Source organism: Sander vitreus, chromosome 12, assembly GCF_031162955.1.
Source record: "Sander vitreus isolate 19-12246 chromosome 12, sanVit1, whole genome shotgun sequence".
NCBI lineage: Eukaryota > Metazoa > Chordata > Actinopteri > Perciformes > Percidae > Sander > Sander vitreus.
This window is the reverse complement of record NC_135866.1, coordinates 21,607,388-21,627,121: the sequence shown is the minus strand read 5'-3', so window position 1 is coordinate 21,627,121 and position 19,734 is coordinate 21,607,388. Positions and strand designations below refer to the sequence as shown.

At 39.1% G+C, this 19,734-nt stretch overlaps 1 protein-coding gene across 3 annotated transcripts; it reads right to left on the bottom strand.

Moving 5' to 3' along the window:
* Positions 1-2,542: 2,542 nt before the first annotated feature.
* On the bottom strand, positions 2,543-19,734 carry LOC144526868 (transferrin receptor protein 1-like). Of its 3 annotated transcripts, XM_078264570.1 has the most exons (19): positions 19,607-19,734; positions 11,714-11,758; positions 10,417-10,654; positions 9,888-10,071; positions 9,575-9,800; positions 9,363-9,485; positions 9,145-9,237; positions 8,616-8,755; positions 8,326-8,477; positions 8,109-8,228; positions 7,795-7,880; positions 7,591-7,654; positions 7,432-7,499; positions 7,212-7,279; positions 6,899-6,992; positions 6,522-6,743; positions 6,054-6,212; positions 5,151-5,396; positions 2,543-3,841 (listed from the first exon to the last, which is right to left on the bottom strand). In XM_078264570.1, exons 2-18 carry the CDS (start codon positions 11,744-11,746, stop codon positions 5,154-5,156), a joined length of 2,313 nt encoding a protein of 770 aa, XP_078120696.1. In that variant the 5' UTR covers positions 11,747-11,758; positions 19,607-19,734; the 3' UTR covers positions 2,543-3,841; positions 5,151-5,153. The 3 variants fall into 3 exon arrangements, with proteins under 3 accessions (XP_078120696.1, XP_078120695.1, XP_078120697.1); XM_078264569.1 differs by lacking the exon at positions 2,543-3,841 and having other exon boundaries at positions 4,251-5,396; XM_078264571.1 differs by lacking the exons at positions 2,543-3,841; positions 19,607-19,734 and adding an exon at positions 19,499-19,600 and having other exon boundaries at positions 4,251-5,396.

Genomic DNA, 19,734 nt, shown 5'->3' with positions numbered 1-19,734 from the left:
AGATCGCCTGTGTATCTAAAGAGGGATCACTCAAGTAAAGGAACAGACTGGATCATGTGTGTGCACTTGTTTCTTACTGCATAGTTAGTTTGTTTGTTCGTTCGTTCTTTAGTTAGTTAGTTAGTTAGTTAGTTAGTAATGGCTTGAGTCCTTAGTTTTAACGCAGTTCTGTTTATTAAAATGAACTTTTTTAATTAGTTTTGTTTTTCCAATGGAAACAGTGGGACATATCTAGTGTAATAAATAAACGTTATTGCCAGGTAAAAATTTCCAATTGTTTATTTTTTGCATTCTTCCTCATATAACCTACATGTATTTTCACAATTAAGGTTAAAACTGGGCAAGTTTCATTGTGTCTATTTACTCATTTATTAGCCTGTAAGTCAACTTTAGTTTGAAGTAAAGCTAATGCAGCTTTGTGGAACATTGTCATATCTCTACTTGCCACACAAGAAGATTTCTTTGTGGATTTTGCAAGCTGCTCTTGCGTTTATGTAGCCTACATTTCCTCACTGGTCTGGGTCCTGCTCAGTGAGAGGCTTTGTTTATCATTATTATATTATAATATCTTATTGACTATGTCTTATCCCATTGTTCTGTTTTCATTTCCTGGTTGTATGTTTCTTCTCATTTCATTTGATCTAGGACTGTGGTCTGCATTTCCTCCACCACTCTCCCATAATGATGTTTGCTGCAGCAGGTATCAGTAGCGAAGTGAGAGCTCTTTATTTCTCTCACATCTCTGGTACATATTCAGGCTGGCAGCCCACTCTTAAAGGAACATGCCACAGTTTTTCCAATATTGCTCCAGTTTGTGGTTGCAACTTCAACAAACAAGTTTAGTGCTTCAGTTTGTAAGATGGATTCAGACACATCACTTCAAATTAGGGTTGCTGTTTCACCCACACGCAGTAAGAACTTGAGTTTAAAATAGACAATATTAGTATTAATGGTAAGCTCTTCAGCTAGTACTACAACAAGTGATGGGATTCTATCGTTTAAAAAAAAATCCCCTCACAAAAACCTTTTTAGTTTTGACAGGAAAAGGTTTTGGCCCTAGAGTCCGATTCCTATTAAAAACGCAAACATTCACATCATGAATAACTGTACTTTAGCGACAGACTGAATAAAAACATATGGTTTACTTTGTCTCCATCTTTTGGTCAAACATTGTCACAACAGCCATTTTTTTTCTGGACGGTGTGGATTGTGCATGTCAGGTCCTTCAATATTTGGGTCTTCACTAGTTGGATGGAGATCACTGATGAAAAACAGTAAGGAATATTAAAGATCCCCTCCAGACTTGTTTTAAAACGCAAAGAAATGCTCTGCTTTGAACAAAAAAAAAAAATTCTAGCTGATATGTTTACATACTTAAGAATTCTTAATGACATCTACTCCATCTTCCTCACTGAAAAATCCAGATATCAAAATATTCATTTCCAACACAATCAGATGTGTCCTACTTTACTGAAAAGTTCATTCTCAGTGTACAGTATGTGCACTGGAGGCTTCATGTTTCCTCATATACACTGTATTGACATATCCACCAGTATCTTGGATATATAATATATAAAAATGTGTAAGGTACCGGGTTCAAACCCTTGTTGTCCCGGGCCTCTCTGTGTGGAGTTTATATGTTCTCCCCGTGTCTGCATGGGGTTTTCTCTGGGTACTCCGGTTTCCCCCACCACTTAAAACATGTTCCCCTCCCTCTACCAAGCTGATGTGTGGTGACCGTAAGCTGCCAGGTGGGTGCTACACATTGGTGGTGGTAGAGAGTAGTCCCCCACAGATACAGTTCATCCTAAGGATTCACTGTGCCATGTGTATGTTTAACATTAAAACAATTGATAAAATCATGCCAACAATTATTAGGCTATTTCAATAGCTTAGTATGCTATGCACTAAAAAGGTATGTATAAAGCCTTTAGGCAGCCTTTTGTACACCCAGTTTAATATGCTTAACTTAAATTAATTTAATACATGTAGTAGGAGGTCCCTGCTCCGTCTCTTCTGTTAAGGGGTCCTTTTTTTTTTTATTTTTTTTAAACACATTGAAGACCTCTGTTCTAGAGTCAAATCCTGCACAGTGAAGTTTAAACCTCCACGTATTAATAGTAAGCAAAACCTATGGGGGTGGGTTTTAATTGACATTATGTACACTTCCAGCTGCTTATATAAATTTAAAACCTTATGCAGCAGTAAGGCTCCCACGTAATGCAGATGTTTGCCTAAAAATAATGGATGTTGTGGAAGTACTGTTCAGAATTGTTTTTTGCATTGATAATCTCTATTCAATGCAAATAAAAGTAGAACTGCATTAATTTCACTGTGGACGTGGCTCATGCCAAGAGACTCTATGCACAACTAAATTCTGAAATCAATTCCCAAGTTAACATTTAATTTAAATAGTTTAATATAAAACAAAGACCTCACAGGGATGCATTTAAACGTTATTATAGCTTTATAATACGTTTAAAAGTGAACTAGGCAGATAGAGGATTTGGACTAAACAAAAATAAAATACCTCGACAACAGATGTGATGTGATTGTTTATTGCGGCAACAAAAAAGTGAAGCAAGGCAAATGTGTACAGTTCAGGGGGGGGGAGAAGCAGTTATTTTAACAATTTCCAAACATTTATCCACATTGTTAGAATCTTTAAAAAGGCCAAAGAAAATTTTTTGCATCTCAGCAAGATGCCAATATTAGCGATGTAACTTCCAACCCATGCCTCATTACAGCCCAGCAGATCACTTTCAGCATTCAAACTATGAATGGTTAATAGATCATTTTAAAATGGCTTTTGATCTGAAACAAATCTTAAATTCTGCTGAGGCAGGATGGTTTTCATAAAAAAAAATAAAAAAAATAATAAAAATGTTTAGTGACCAGACTTAGATCAGCTAAAGAAGGACCCATTAATTACTGTAACATTCAGTGTTTAACTCTTAAAGACCCATTTACATTGATTTTGGACTTTCATACATGCAACTAAAAAGATGTAACGTTTTATTCTAGCAAACAGGGGAAAAATGAAACCCAGAAATGTCAAAACTAAACAAGCCAAATACACATCCTCCAAAACCTCTAAAGTACTGTATGTAGAAACTCAGCTCTACAATGCAGTCATGAAACAAGAAGGCACAAAGAAAATCTCTCAACAACAATGAATGAACACATCAAAATAGAAGGTAGAATGTACTTTCACACTGACTGAATCATCAAAAACAAAACCCATTATGTGAGTTCTGATCTTTTCTGGAAATAGTATGGTCCACACCACTGCAACCAGTGCTCCCAAAACAGGTTTGTAACATTTCATATCAGTTCCAGATCATGAAGCCCAAAGAAAAGACACCACATTATCAGCGTTTGATTAAAACGAGACAAACAGCTTGCTAAAGAAACCCAGAACAATTTAAAGACAGCTTCTTTACCTTACTAATGAGACAGATGGGAAAGGTTTTCAGAAGAGCTGATGTTAAAACTTTTCCTTAGGAGGAAATTACATTAGCACAGAAACATCATAGAAGGATCTAAAGATGCAGACAACATGTGCGCTGTGTAGCAATTCACTGTATATATATTCACACACATTATGAGAAACACTGTTCCCGATAATAAAAACATCCACTCCTACAGTGAAATATGGAGGGCACTGCCTCCGATACGGACACACAGTGGTAGGCAAAAACTACCTTCTTTTTTCCACATTATGGAAGACACTGCTCCCGATAATGTTGTCAGGACAAGAGGTGCACATGTACCAAGGGACCAGTACTGACAGCCAGAGGTGTAAATATTTCCCAAGGTGTGATATGTGAGATAGCCTTTCCTGAAAAAACCAATCCAGTCAGTTAAAAAAAAAAAAAAAACCTCTGAGTTGTGCAGGGTTCTGTGATTGTTCAGTACTGGCCGTCGGTCAACATGTACACTTCTGTTTAGCAGATACTGCTTTTGTCATTTAGACAGTATAACTGTCATAATTATGGAAGACACTGCTCCCGATAATTATACAATATTTTTATAAAAAGGCAATAAAAAAAAAAAAAAAACTATTTATAGTGAACCCTGCCACTGATAAATAAATAACACAATAAATAGACATACGGTTTCTGTTTCAGTGCGACATGGTTGGAGACCTCCCTTGGTTTTTGAAAAGGCCTACAGAGATTCGCCCTCATGTCAGGAGGCAGATGATTCAAATTCTGATTTCTTTTTTTTTTTTTAATTTATTTTTTTAATTTTATTGTTGTATTTAATCAGGACCATTCTTAAAGGATTAATGCAGCAAAAGTGTTAAACGATGCCAGGTAACCGCTGATTGTCCAAAATCTATTTCTAGGTGCGTTCTGTGCAACACAACTATGTTTTTTGTTAATCTTCGGTCCTTTTTTTTGCAACGTCTGGATCTCTGACAATGAATTGAGTAGCAGATTTCAGCACGGTTTGAATTATAGCTACCAGTACAAACCGGCTCAGGTTTGAACACGAGGCTAGAGCAGCAGTGGAAATACCAGCAGTTTTGATTTGTAATAATTATGGTAAACAGATGGAAAGTCATCAGCTTATAATATCGTACATTATCGGCCTTTCATATTTTATTCATCTCTGAGGTTGCAAACACAGCCTTTCCTGCGATTATGACCTGATACTGTGCTGAAAAGGCCTCAATTTCACTGCATTCAACTAGGGTAACACTAATTTAAGTAGTACTGCCACATAACATGGCAATTTCAAGGTAGTTGTTACTAGCACCAAAGTAATCAGAAAGCAGTATGTAAATACCACATGTTAAAATTATTGAAGTTTTGTCTTTCCAAAGTGGACAAAAAGAAAAGAAAAGATGACCCTCTAAACTTTTTGTCAACCCTTTGCTTTAGTACATTTTTATCATTAATGTTTTGCTTTATGGAGAATTGCAGAAAGAAGGAAGATGAGCTCATCACTCAAATGTTGAAAATTATGGAAGCGATGTGATTGACTGCGATATTAGCTTCAGTGCCATTTCTTCAATCCGCTTAAATTAACTTAAAAAGCTGTGCCTCTGTGACCGTTTGATAATGATCACTGCCTACTGGTTTTCACACTGCCAGTTGTGATAAGAGGGCGAAATTATGAACAAGGGAGGAGGGGGAAATTACTTTTTAGATTTCATTATCCAAAGACCAGACGTCCCCTGCTAGTGAGTTGGCACAGCCCTGAATGGTCCAGGTTGCCAGGGCAAACTGGTTGCGGAACAGGTCGGTGTCTGCCTCGGGGTTGTCGATCCTGAGGGCTTCCAGGTGGTCGGACAGAGCCTTGAGAGAGTGAGATCCGGAGCCCACCAGGATGTGGCGGAAAGGATTCTCTCTGGGAGACACAAAGGGCGACAGGAGGTTCCTTTCCACCTACAGTACAGAAACAAGAAGGAAAAAATGAGATGATGGAAAGAAGGAAATTTGCTAAGCTTTCTTTAAAGAATTTAGTTTTTTATACCCCTGAAAACTCTCAAGGATTAAGAATTAAGTATTTCTCTGTACCATTAAATATGCAACACTAAAAGAAGTTAGTTTTATAAAAAAAACAGCTTAGTTTCAGTTAAACACTCAAACTCTGCTCATCTGCTTCATCAGGACTGTGTAGGTTTGGTTTATGCAGATTTGATTGACAGTGACATGGCAAAATAAGCAACCAACCTCAAATGTTATTCCATTTTGATTCAAATGTTCCCAAATACTGATTGGTGCAAAGTACGTGACATCACCTCCCCCGCCCATTTCAAATCAGTGAGAAAAGAGGACAAAAATACATTATCATGTGAATTACCCAAAACTGTTCCAACTTTTCTTACTATTAGCAATGGGCGTCCTACATAAACAAATCATCTGCCACTGATTAAGAAAACAGGGTTTCAGTGCCTAAAACAGTAAAGCACATAAAACTAATTATTCCTTTCTCAAGACACCCCACAGTTAAGGCATGTTAAGATTTGAACAGAAGTGCATACCCACAAACATGCAGCAATAATATCGTTTTTTTGGGCACTTCTTTAGTCTAGGTCTTACCGCCATTATGCGGTCATTAATGATACGGCACATCTCGATGTCCTCCAGGTCACTGTTCTGGATGTCTGCCACCAGGTTGCGAGAGGCGCGACTGTAGGAGCCAGAGGCCGAAAACAACCACTGCATGGTCAGGTCCTTGGGCAACAGCTTGGGCTGCATCTGGAATCACACATAGCATCCACAGGGATAATCTGGTGTTCTGAATAAACAAAACTAAAAAAGGGGTGTGCTTCTTCTAGGCACATATGGGTTAGGCTACATAATCAAAGCAGCAATTGGACAAAAACAGCAACAAAAGTCGATTAAAAGGCATTGAAAACAGGTACATTGGCTACTTAAAGCTTGAATTTCAATGGTTGATTATTTTTCACTATGCAGACAGACATGGCATGGAAATGCAGACTCTTTAAAAAGGTAACGGTTTGGAAAGTTCAATCCAAGTCAGCAAAAAAACAACGGGACACTCACTCTCTGAACAGCATTGACTTTCATGTTGATCTGAGCCACGCGAAGACGTATAATCTTGTCGTACTTCATCACGTCCATCCGCAGCAGATGGTCATGCACCAGCCTCAGCGCCATATGACCAGCGAACCGGGTCGCCATTTCAGCCAGCTGAGACACCTGGTTGTCTGTGGCCAAGTTCAGTTTCTCCTGGGTGTCCAGCTTTGTGCCAAATAACTTGTAGTACTGAGAGAGAAAAGCAAGATCTTTTGAGAATTACAGTTAGGAAAGATGCATCCCAGGATGAACCAAACTTTAACGTAATGGCTCAATGTACAAGGTTCCCCTGGGCTATGGCCACTGGCTCCAAAAGATTAATGTAGTACGACAGGATGACTTACTTGGTTATCAGAGGTGAATCCAAATGAGACTGAGGGAATGCCAGAAAAGGCAAGGAAAGGATATGCAGCATTATCCAACTTCATAGGCACCAACCTGGATAATAAACACATGTAAAATGGAGCTTTAGCTGTGCTTTATCCTGATGTAGGTGAATATTTGGAAAAAGAATAGTAGTAAACATGAGAATGACAGCTATCCTATACATTCCAGCTGCGGATGTGATACTAGCGAGAACAGCTTGGATGCCATGGTGATGTATAAACACTGACTAGACACTGGATGTGACTGGACCAACAGCCTGGTCACACTTACACATTTGATTCAAAGTTGCCCTTCACAAATCGAGAAGAGAGAGTCCCAGCATTGTTTGGGAAGTTCACCTGAGGAGAGGACAATTGCATACGTACGTTACAGTACATCTTAACATTCACAAAAAAATTGATAAAAAGTACTTAACTAATGACAACACTGCAGGCTTGTATTAAAAGTCTGATTCTGAGTCTATGAGAAGCCCTACAGCTGTGGATTTTACCTCGTTCAGAGTGCTCGCAATCAGGCTGTGCATCAAGGGACTGGCTGCCACTTTAAATCCTTTCTGACCTGGAAAAGAAGAATTATAGTCATTCACATGCGCGATTGTAGGTATGGGAAGCTGTTAAATATTTAATAGCCTAGACACCCAAGTAAATACCTGTTACAACTCCATCCAGGTTGATGTAGGAGAATGCTTTCATGCTCAGAGAGGAAACATAACCCTGGATATAGAAAAATAAAAAATACAACAAAATGAAGGAAGAGTACTAACACCAATCCGTATTGTTACAGCATAAAAGCTGATCAAGAAAAATGCAGTAGGGAAAACCCATTAGTACAAAATTCATTGTGCAATTCTCACCTCCAACCACTCGGTGGCGCCAACACTCCCATATTCTCCGGCACTCCAGCTAGCAAACACAATGCTTCTCCTTGGTTTGAATCCATCTGTCAAGCAGATAACAAATGCACATTTACAAAAAGAGCAGTGCCCTCGCTTAATTGATAATTCTCAGATTTTGACTTTGCATATCCTTTGACCACTTTCTTCAGCTGCTCCATGACTATCATCAGGTAGGATCTAATATTAAGTCCATTCTGATATCCATTCCATCAATGTTATTTAAGTCACAATTTTACATTAAAAACTAAACATCAGCTGCCACTGAGACTTACCATTCTTCACCATGTCTGAAATGGAACGTGCAAGCTCAACAAGGACGCTGGTGCCGACGGTAGACGCAGCAAAACCTGGACCCCATGCATCCCTCTGGGCGCCGATAACCACATATCGATCTACAGTTTAAAAAAAAAAAAAGGACATCCCTCATTATCTTTTTTCAGAACACAGATCACAGTCCATTTCTGATGTTAAAGAAACGTCTCATTGTACCTGCATCCACAAAGCCTTTGATCACCCCAAAGACATTATTTATCTTTTTCTCAGTAAGAATGTTGTTGACCTCCACAGTAATAAAATCGCTCTCTTCTCCCAGTTTGAGGAGGCCTCCCCACCCTGCCGGCACATCCTGACCTCCGAGCTGCCTGTCGGATGCAGACAATAAATATTAACGCTATGCAAGCTACCACTGAGTCAACTGTAGTAGACAATCACTGTGCAAGAGAAATATTTAATATACAAGTGCATTGTTTCAGGTGGTTTACAGCATGTGGGAGCCTTACCTCAGAATGCCGTTAGCCATGCTTGCTGTGATGGTCTGAGCCAAGATTTTTGGGAGGCCTGAAGACTGGACAGGTGGAAACTGGGTGTGGTTGAAGGAGGGGAAGCCTGGGGTGTAGGGATCCCCTGAACCCATGTGGACCTGTGGGAAGCGGCCAGGAGATGGTTAGATGGAAAGAGATGTTTTACAGAGTTGATAGTGACATTTTGAATGCTTTTGTGTTCCCGAGTAGTCTTTTCAGCAGCCTGGAGCCTTACCCTCCAGCTTCTAAATTAAAAAAAAAATATGAAAAAAAAACTTATTGATTTCTAAACTCTAACAACCAAGATTATCAAGGGGGGAATCACCCTACATGCTCTTATAAAAAGGCTTGGAGCACAAAATACAAACTAAGCAGGGAACCAATAGGTGTCTTACAAGTTGCTTGATGCATTTAATAGCATCAATACACTAAACAAAATATGTACCATATGTCTATCCAGTGGGTTTCATCTTCCAATATTCTGCTTCTAAAAACTGTCCACACTTACATGTCCAAAGAGCTGAGTTGTGTCTAAAATCAAGTAATCAGTTTCTGGGTAGATCAACACAGCAGCGGCCCCCATGTTGGCAGCATTTGCTACCTGTAAGCAAAAAGGAAACAAGGTCATGGAAATCCCTAAATGCAAAATTCCTTGGTGTGAAGAAAAAAAAGAGAACATTTACAGTAATATTAGTCCTATTGAATTTCTTTCTAAAAGCCACCCACCTTCTCAGCTAAGCTGATCCTACCAGCTTTGACCAGCAAGACCCTGCCAGTCAGGTTGATGCTCTTGTCCCGCAGCAACTTCAAGTCGCTTTCCTGCCCGTAATATGCATACAAGGCAGCACCCTGGAACAAAAAAATACATACATTTACAGCATTTTGTTTCTACTTAATTCAACAACAAAAATTGATTTACTTAATTAAACTCAGATTACCGTTACTTCTCCAGTGGCACTGTAGGACAGGAATCCCTCTGGATGCATAGCACTCCCGTTCTTGAAAACAACTCTGTTGGAGCCAGAAGCTGGGGGGTCCTGAACCTTAACAAAGTGCTCATCGGTCCAGCTTTTCATGCCATACTCTTTAAACTTATTGATCACCTTGTTCGCCAGAGCATCATCATCTGGAGAACCAGCCCGGTGGTTGGCACTGGAAAACTCACTAGGATAGGAGGAAACAATGACTCGCTTTTAAAATTGTAATAGAAAAAGAAATTTTGCCTCACTACAATGTGGGTTTTATATTTACCGAAAGACGGGTTCAAAATTTGCAGCAGTGACTTTTTGAGCGAGGAGCTTTTTGACATCGTCCCAGTCCATGAGGGATGCAGCACCCGTCTCATGGGCAACAGCTTCATCAAAACGAACCACGGAGGCTGCACAGGTGGGAGCCAAGTCCTTCTTCCGATGAACCAGGTAGCCAATCAAGTACCCTGAAAGTAGCAGTGGCTTCAAATGAGGAACAAGGGATAGAGAGAAACAACTGTACTGACAGAGGAAAGTGCAGTACACATCCAAGGACAAACTAAAGGCATCAAGTTACAGCCTAAACCACACAGTCAGCATTTTGAAATGCTATACCACTAAGTGACTATGACAGTACTGTACATTACGTATACCTTTCACTGCCCGAGAAACTTCGACACATCCAGTAAATTATATTTCATTGTATCAACTACTACATGCCAAAGCCTGACTTCTAGATATAAAAGGTTGCCTTAGTCTGTGTTGCTCAGAGAGGGAGCAATTCGGGGTTCAGTGTCTTGCCCCACTCTTACCGATAATAAAGATGAGGAGGGTAGCGGCGGCCATGAAGCAGAGGTTCTTCGGTGTGCGTCCAAGCTTTTGAGCCACGTAGGGCTTACGGTTGGAGTTGTGATTGTGGTTGTCTCCCACACCGTTTTCCCCGACCTCCTCATCCATGTCGGACGACAGCTTCATCTCCACCTGGCTGTTATCGCCTTCCATGTTCTGGGTCAGGTTGAAACGCGTGTAGGAGTGTGGCTCTCCATTAAACTGTAATGAAAGAATGATGCAGGTATGAGAAGAAAACATGGTTTATTATTTAGCTGAGAACACCTTTTTTTTTGTAGATTTATAGTAACCTATGATTACAGGAAATTAGCTGGAATCTTTGACCAACAGGGGTTTGTACAATTATGACCTGATGATGTATATAATAGATGGGAGTGTATAAAGATTCATCGTTAAATGTTCCAACAGCCACAATACAGTTTTTGGTACCACTTTCTAATGAGCAATGAGTTTGTTTCAGGTTGTAGCTAATGACTTTATTAATGCTAGTAAAATCCTTTATAAATGCTTCAGTCAGTAATAACCCCATTTCCTACTCCAGCAAGAGTTGCTCTGTTCTTTCCGCTAGCACTTTAAATTAATCAGGAGGACCCTCCAATGGCACATTCGACAACTTACTAACTGGAGAGGAGGGGAAAAAAGGGGAGTTGTGCTGGTTAAAATATAAAAACTTTAAAGTGTTAAGTAATGTTGAGTTTGCTGTTAAAGTCTGGCAGCATGGTGTTCATTTTCAAGCTCCTTAAACTTTCTGCAATTGCTGTCAGTAAGCAATGGCTGCAAGTTCATTTTGTTGTCCACTTCATTCACATTCTTTATTGATGCATGTTACTTCACTTATTGCAGGGATATTTTTGACTGAGTTTGTGCCGTTTCTCGAGAGCTAGAAAAAGCAATAACTGATTTAACAACAACAAGTTATAACTTATGAACCCTGGTACAGTTTTTGGTCCTAGCAATGAATAGAAAACAATCCCATCACTCATCTTAGCCAAGATAAATTTACAGCACTTAACCGTAAATAATATAACATTATCTGCACTGAAAATAGTCTCAAGCCACTCTGCCCAATAATCATTCAGCATGCGGTTGATAAAATGTCAAGTAATAAATTATTTGTTCCAAGATGAAAATGCATTCAATTATGCAACATGGACATTTATGATAACACTCATTTCAAATGGTAATAATGGGCAGGATAATTCCTTAGAGCAAAGCTTCTTATTTTAGGATTTAGGTTGTAAGACTAGTTATAATACTCACAATTTTGGATATCGTTGACCTTGCCTGGTCCATTGCGGCTTCAACCTAAAAATGGGAAATAAAAAGTATTCGTGAAGCATCAGGCCAAAAGGAGGATTGTCGTCTCTCACCGTTTATATATATATATATATATATATATATATATATATATATATATATATATATATATATATATATATATATATATATATTTGATAGCTATAAATAAACAATACTTTTCAAGACTACAAAGGATGTTATACTCAAATGATAGATTTTAGGTAGAATATTTTGTACTATAAGATTTTATTTCTTTACTGTGTGTACAGTGTGTTTGGGTTTCAGTTCTTGGAATAATGGGGTGTCCAAAGAACACGTCCCACCTCTTATCCAAATATCCACGGGGTTTCCTTTGCTGCTAACTTGAAAGGCAGCACTGTTCCTAGGCACAAAAGACCAGTGTCCAGCACAGGTCAACACAGATTGCATGCCTCCAACTCCATTGCCAGAATACAACAGAATAACTAGTTTCGATTCGAAAAAAGGTGCCAAACAAAACAAGGTTTCAATTTAACAGAGGAACAAAACCTGAAATGCAAGTCTTCTGTATATTTTCTTAAATATTGCAATAAGAGCTATGCATGTGATGGCCCTCAGGAGAGAGACTTACATAAGGCGCTTCATCTACGGAGGGTCCGATGGGTGAAAAAGTCTTTTAGGATTCAAATTACTAATTAGTAGGGGTGTTGTAATTAATCATTGCATCGATGCATTGTGATGCGGACATGGATGATTCTGCATCGATGCAGTGACAGACAATCGATTATTGCCTACAGATGTTTGTTGATTTTTCGGTCGCTGCTTTTTTTTGTTGTTTTTGTCTGTTGTCTGCGGTGTTCAGACTCTTAAAAAATACAAATGGATGGCCATACTGTATCTGACCACTTGAATTTGTTGAGGAAAACCATGTGTAGCAATATATAATAAATTTGAGGAGGTGGCACATCGTGATATTGAATCGTATCGAATCGTTGACAGGATAATCGTAATTGAAATCGTGAGACCAGTCAAGATTCACAACCCTACTAATTAGAACCACTTTGGTTTCATAGCTCACACTTTCCTGAAAGTTTTTACATACATATATCATCATCATCATCATCATCATCATATCAGAAGAATCCCCACGTCTATTATAAATGCACATTAAGGTGCAAGAGAAACAATATTACAGTATAGAATTCTGCCCACTCAGTAAAGATTTTTATTGATTCACTGATATTTGACACTGTATAGTCACTTCATGGCCTTCCGGCTAAAGATTACTTTTGAGTAACAGACAATTTTGTGAATCCAACTGACTACATAGCCCGATTCACGATATTAGCCAATAACTAAAACCAAATACAATGTAATTATTATTTAAAGAGCCCTTATTATGCTTTTTTTGAATTCCCCCCCCCCCCATCTTTTACTGCGTTAGTTTTTTTTGTGTATGCAATAGCTGTATAAAGTGTGCTGCCAATAGGTGCTGCCTGAGCAAGCACGGCCACCCAGTGGCTTGTTTGAATTTGGTTGACCCAATCATAACAGAGTGGGCCAGCTGACCAATCAGAGCAGACTGGGCTTTTCAGGAAGGCAGGCCAACAGCTCAAACAGAATGTTTCAGGTGGAGGCACTGCAGCAATGGGCAGTAATTGAAACAAACAAATGTTTTTTGAAAAACAAAGCATGTAAACCTATTCTAGTAGACCCCAAGAGTACAAATATGACACTGAAAAGTAGTATAATAGGGGCTCTTTAAACTTAAATATATTACATATTGCTCCTTTAACTGTATAAAATAAAAAAAGACCACAATAGTCACCAGATATTAAAGGAAACATGCCAAGTTAAAATACTATTTTCCCTGACAACAATGCTAAAGCCAGTGTTTTCTCCCTCAGCAACAAAACGAACTGGATTAACTGAGATAGATTCTACCCAACCTAAAAAAACCTTTGGCATCTTTCTAAACAGTTGTATGACCAGAGACGTGGTAAAACACGTAAATATTAGAGATGCATTTAAAAAAAAAAAAGGGACACATTTTTTTGTTCAAATACGGCTCGTACAAAAGGGACGTTAACAATAGAAGCCGTACAAAGTCAAACCATGTTTTTATAACAATACACACCGGGCAAAAAATGTAGAAAACACAATGGAGAAAGGCTGTCCAATTGTGAACAGTGCATCATTGACAACAAAAGGTCATATAACCCGGTTAGGTAATTGTGCCTTTTTGCATTGTTTCCATCTCCTGGCTACAGGAGGCTCTGTTCAAAAAACTGTTTTGCAATGTATTCTTAAATATGCATTGGAGAGGGGGTAAACAACCTTTAATCTATTTTCAAACTCCAGCCTGCAGCCATCCTTTACCAAAAATGAGTGCAAACTAAATGAGATCTAGCTATTCAAAGGATTTGCAAAATACTTTCTTCGGTGACATGACAGTAAAACCCTCCATTAAGAGTTAGCAGTATGTTATACAGTTCCACCTTAAACCAACCAACTAATGTATTAAGCCACAAGCAATGAAATTCTTACCCAACCTTAATCCCAATAATAGTGTGCATACAGGATGATTTGACTGAGAGAGTGCTCATGACCTCTCCTACCCTGACCTTCAAATAACAAAACAGACCAAAATGTCTCAAACAACCATGGTCTTATCAAGCCTTGTGGTGGAGAATTATATAGCCTCATGGGTTAAACCATTACCACACTTACTGAACTTTGGACTGAATAAAACACTGCTTTGACAAACCACATATTCCAAACATGGTTAAATTTGGTTCACAGTTTTATTAGTGAACCACATGTTAAGTTTATTCTATAATGAAACAAAAGTAAAGCTAAAACTGAAAATGGACAAAAAGACACCTAGCTTGCCTGGATTGATAAGGATACGTGCTGTGCAGCCAAACAAAACAAATTTACAAGCGTCACTGGAAGGAGACCCCTAACTGAACATTGCGTGAGGAGAGCTTGTGTGGGCAAATGCCAAGGGGACACAAACAATCAGGCAGCCCTGCACTAATTTGCAGCACCAAAGCATGGCCTTGCTAAACTCCAACAGCATGCTTCCAAGACAGCATAGATAAAAAGCCTAGCCATATTCTCTAAGGCTACATCCACACTAATACATTCGTTTAAAAAAAAAGGGATATCTTTTGCTACGTTTACATTTCGCGTCCAGACTACTCTGGCGTTTACCGTTTAAAAATTAAAACGTAGTAGTGTGGATGTAGCCTAAATGTTTGTCAATAAAGGAAATGAGGGCACAGCCATGTTGGAACTCAGCCATACAATAACTTAGCTCGGAAAACAATTTGGCTATGCTAGGCGTTATGAAGTACAGCTAATTTTAAAACATGGCTTGGCCCCAAACAACCTCAGAACTCCCTTGACTTCTTCAACCTTGAGGGGTGGTCATCACCAGATACAATACACGGTTCACGATACCGATAACCACGCTAACGAAAATCTGCAATAATCAATATATTGCAGGACAATCCTATAATGATACATCACAATATCAATCTAACTATGAATACAGAAAGCCTGTGAAAAGGTTAAGTGCAGGTTCTCTCTTTTAGAAAACGGTTAGAAAACACCACAACTCTGCACCACAAGTTTCAGTCTGTAAATGAAAATGGCCTTATTAAAAATGTTCAAATTTCCTTCATTAATGTGCTGAGCACCATCTCAAGGAGCCATGAATTAGCGACGCTGAGAGCAGGGGAATCATTTAGAAAGTCATTTTATTAATTAAAATATTGATATTTGGCACCAGCGTATTGATTCTCGTATCGCACAAAGGACAACGATATATCGCCGTATCGATATTTTGTCCCACCCCATTTGAGGGGTGATACAACCAAGTACATAAGACCTATGGCACCATATACTTGCGTATAGCCTGCTTTGCAACACAACCTAAAGATACTTGACGAATACAGACTAAAAATGGCATCAGATCAGCCTTAGCTGCCCTGTAAAGCTAATTGCTCTCCAAGGTGTGCAGAGCTATGTCTATAATCTTACATACCAAACATACCGGGCCTCAATACTTTAATCAGATTAGCAACACTTTCAGTTGAGAGACCTATGGATATTAGCAATATAAAACAGAACACAAATCAAGAATGAACAGGAACACGCACAACAAGACTCTTACACTAACAAGTCTAAAAGGTGATAGCATGTGCTTTATGTGCATGAAGGGGTACATTTTCTTGTAGCGGTCTCTCTGAATCACAACTAAGAGGCACAGCCTGTATCGCCATTGAATCATTTTTAGCCAAGTGTGTGCAAAAGAGATAGTAAGAGCCAACTTAAGTTACGCCCTTCTGGGAGCGACACTTGAAGCCATAGCCTGTTAGACAGCCATGCTGAATGAGGGCAGGACAGCTTTAACAAGAGATGATATAGGATAGAGTTCATGTGCACACTGAGCACTTGTAGTCAAGGCAACAACAAAAACTCACCTGTGTTCAGAAATAATCTTCCTTAAAACCGAATAAAAGAAAAGCCTAAAAACTTAAATAAAAATAAAAAAGCATTTAAAGAGATTGGAAATAGTTTCTAATTTAGAAGTTGAACTTAAACATGCATGTTTAACTTCAATGACTGCATAGTCCAGCAGACAGATTAAATATCACTGTCGTGTTTGAAAGGTGAATTCCTCTCTGGTTTCCAGGGTCAAATGTGTTGCAAAGTGGCTTCGTCATAGTGTTCTTTAGTAACTGAACAAATCCCTTTGAAGAAAAAGTAGCCTAGCCATTGCTTCATAAATAGTGGGTTATGAAAGCTGTGGCAAGAAGACTTTTGTTCTAACATTACAATAGAACTATTATGAACTCCGCTGAGGGTCGTTGATAGGGGGCGCACAAGTCAGAGGTAAAAACACCCTTCATATAATTACTGAATCAATCACACTCATTCACTAAATTAACTTCAAAACATACATGCAATCATAAAGGTAGTCATGTATTTTAAACTGCTGAGATGATCACTACAGTTAAACAAATTTAGTCATACCATAACTATTACTATTCAGTGTAACTATAAATACATTTTCCATAACAGTGATAAACATAATTACTATTATAGTGTCAAAGACCTAGCCTACTTGTCTAAAGGGCTTTGCCATCAGCAAATGGTCAGGCTCTTAAGTGTATAGTCAGCTTGCAAAAGACAACCGGTCTTATCTGGCATTTTGGCAGCACTTCAACTAATGCAGGAACAAAATGTTATTACATTTCATAAAAACAGTGTGAAGTGATTTGTACCCTTGGTAAAAAAAATAAAATCATTCCCATCATACTGAGAAAATGAATTTCCTTCTTCCTGTTACGGTAAGAGCTTTGAGGCATTCCTGGAGCCAAATGCCATACAATTAAAAGAGAAACCCTGTCTAACTAGTGGTTGAGCCTTAACTGGAAACATGCACAGCAAGGGTTTGTCTTGGACGAGATTAGATTAAATGGTTTGAAAAATAAAATAGTCATGGACATTACAATTTTTAAAAAGCCCCTTGGTGGTGGCAAACACTTTTTATTAAAACACTTTAAAAATCACAAATTGGTCTAATCCTGTAGGCTTCTTGCTAAATAACCGTTTCCACCCAACTTTAGAGAGTGAACAAGTCGAGGAACAAGGCACAGAGAGACAGGGGTAGGAAACATTGTCGAGGGAGAAAAAAAAGTGGAGGTGTGGGAGACAAAAAGAAATGGTGAGAAAAAAAAAAAGAACGATGGGGCAGCAGGAGAGGAGAAGGGTCAGGGGTGCGTTGGAGTCATTGTGCAGTGGCAAATCATGGTTTATTGGTGTTTTAAGCCCTCAACCTCTCCTTCCAGGCAGTGCTGCCTGGAAGGCACTAGGATTAGGCAATGGTTATGGTTAGGGTTAAGGTTAGGTGCCTTGAAGTCAACAGTCGCAGCGCTGCCTGGAAGGAGACGTAGGGGGCTTAAAACACCATCAAGCCAAATCATGTGAGAGTCACACTGGGGAAAAGCTCCAAATAGCTCATGGGAAAAAGAGCCAGAAGTAGAACAGTGAGGCAGGCAAATCCCATGTGTAAGTCTACACAAATATTAAAAACAGCAGCACATTCTGAATTATAAGAGCAACACAGGCTGTGGTTTTATTCCATGCAGGGGAGACAATGTCGTGTCAGATTTAAGCAGTTTAGAAAAAACTAAACGTAGGGTCTTGGTCACTTTCACAATAGTGGGTCCTCACTATATACACAGGGGCCCCACTAGGTGGCACCACAGTGTCTATCCATCAGGTACACACAGCGTTGCCAGATGTACGATAATTATCGTATCTGTAGGATAACTTTGGCCTCTGTGCAAATACAATCAATGCCAAAAGTGCCATTATGTACGATAATTTGACCAATATACAATTAGTAGTTGGTTTTAGTCTGCGCTCGGAGCACAGCTGTGTCCCTCTCCTGCCGAAGCCACAGAGTGATTTGAAAGTGGAACTTGAACTTTCTCACTAAGGTGTGCAGTGTTCAAGTCAAGTTGTTTTTAATGCACCAGTAGGCCCAGTTATTTACTGAATTAACTTATCTTATGGCCTTAACAGTTCATGCAGAATATAAACAGGCTTCAAATCGGGCTGTCTTGAAATTGATTTTAGTAATAGTAGGTTTTTACAAACATTGCCAGACTGATGGACTTATGCATACCCCCTTCCATGTAACATGTCACCCTAATGTTGGGAGATTTGTAGGGATGTCAAAAAAGTTGTTTCAATCTGCAACTTGTAAAATTACACACACACACACACACACACACACCTCTGGTATGATAGTTTAACATTTCCCATCTTGCATTGCTGGGTACACACTAAACCTTGGCAGATGTTTATCAAAATTTGAGGCAGTAAAAAAATACATTCAAATTACTAAATACTACAGATACTTTAAAAACTGCAGACAGGTATTTTCATGAACTAAATAATTGTATAACTGTTCTATGTGTGCGTGACCTTAAATGCAAAAGAGACAATGAATTGCTCCTTTCAGGACAAGCTTGTCAAGTTCACCTGCTGCTAGTCTGAACAGTGTGTTGAACGTTCCAGTAATTATTAATACCACACTATACTTCCTTAGGGACAACTTCTCCATAACCAAATATAGCTCCAGTCCTACCAAATGTTAACACAACGTCTCTGAAAGGCATCTGAGCATCAAATCGCTCTATAGCTTCACCTAAATATGGACAAACATTTAGGATTACTTACATAGTTTAACAGCTATGAATATTGTAGTAAAGCTAGCTTATCTATGCAACAATCTATCATTGCCTGTCAAGGTCAGTATAATGTATACCTACTGACACGGTTACCTCTAAGCAGAAAGGGTCATTCAGAGAAGCAAGCTGCATTTAACACCAGCACAGAGCAGACCACTCAGCTGAACGTGACCACTGGCTTCCCTCGTTATGGCGCCCTTGTTGCACTGGCAACGTGACAACCCACGCTACCGATTTCTCTCTACACTATAATGAAGTATAGAGGAAACATGTCTTAAAGCAGACAGGTGGCGTAACTGACTACGCTGCTGTGTGCTTTGGTTAACATGCTCGGGCACGACAATGTTAGAATTTCATTCATTATTATTATCATTATTATTTCATTCAACATTACTTCAAGTTACTTAAATGGAGTAAACTAAACATGCGATGTATGTGGCATTTTTTACACACTCTCCATAGAAAAACGAAGGCTTAACGTTATGTCTGTACGCACCTCTGAGTCTCGTAGCGTTAACGTTATATCAGTACAATAAGCTTCAATCCCTCTCCGGCGCAGTTTGAAATGTTGCAGCTAGCTGTTTGACAAGATAAAACTCCTCACCTTCTCTTCAACACAGCTCAAAACGAAACACTTCTTCTTTAATAAGCCTTTGGCTTTGACACGAGGTTCCTCTCCTTGCTACTTCCTTGCTATCTGTCTCGTTCAGCCGGTGCCCTTGACCATGCTGC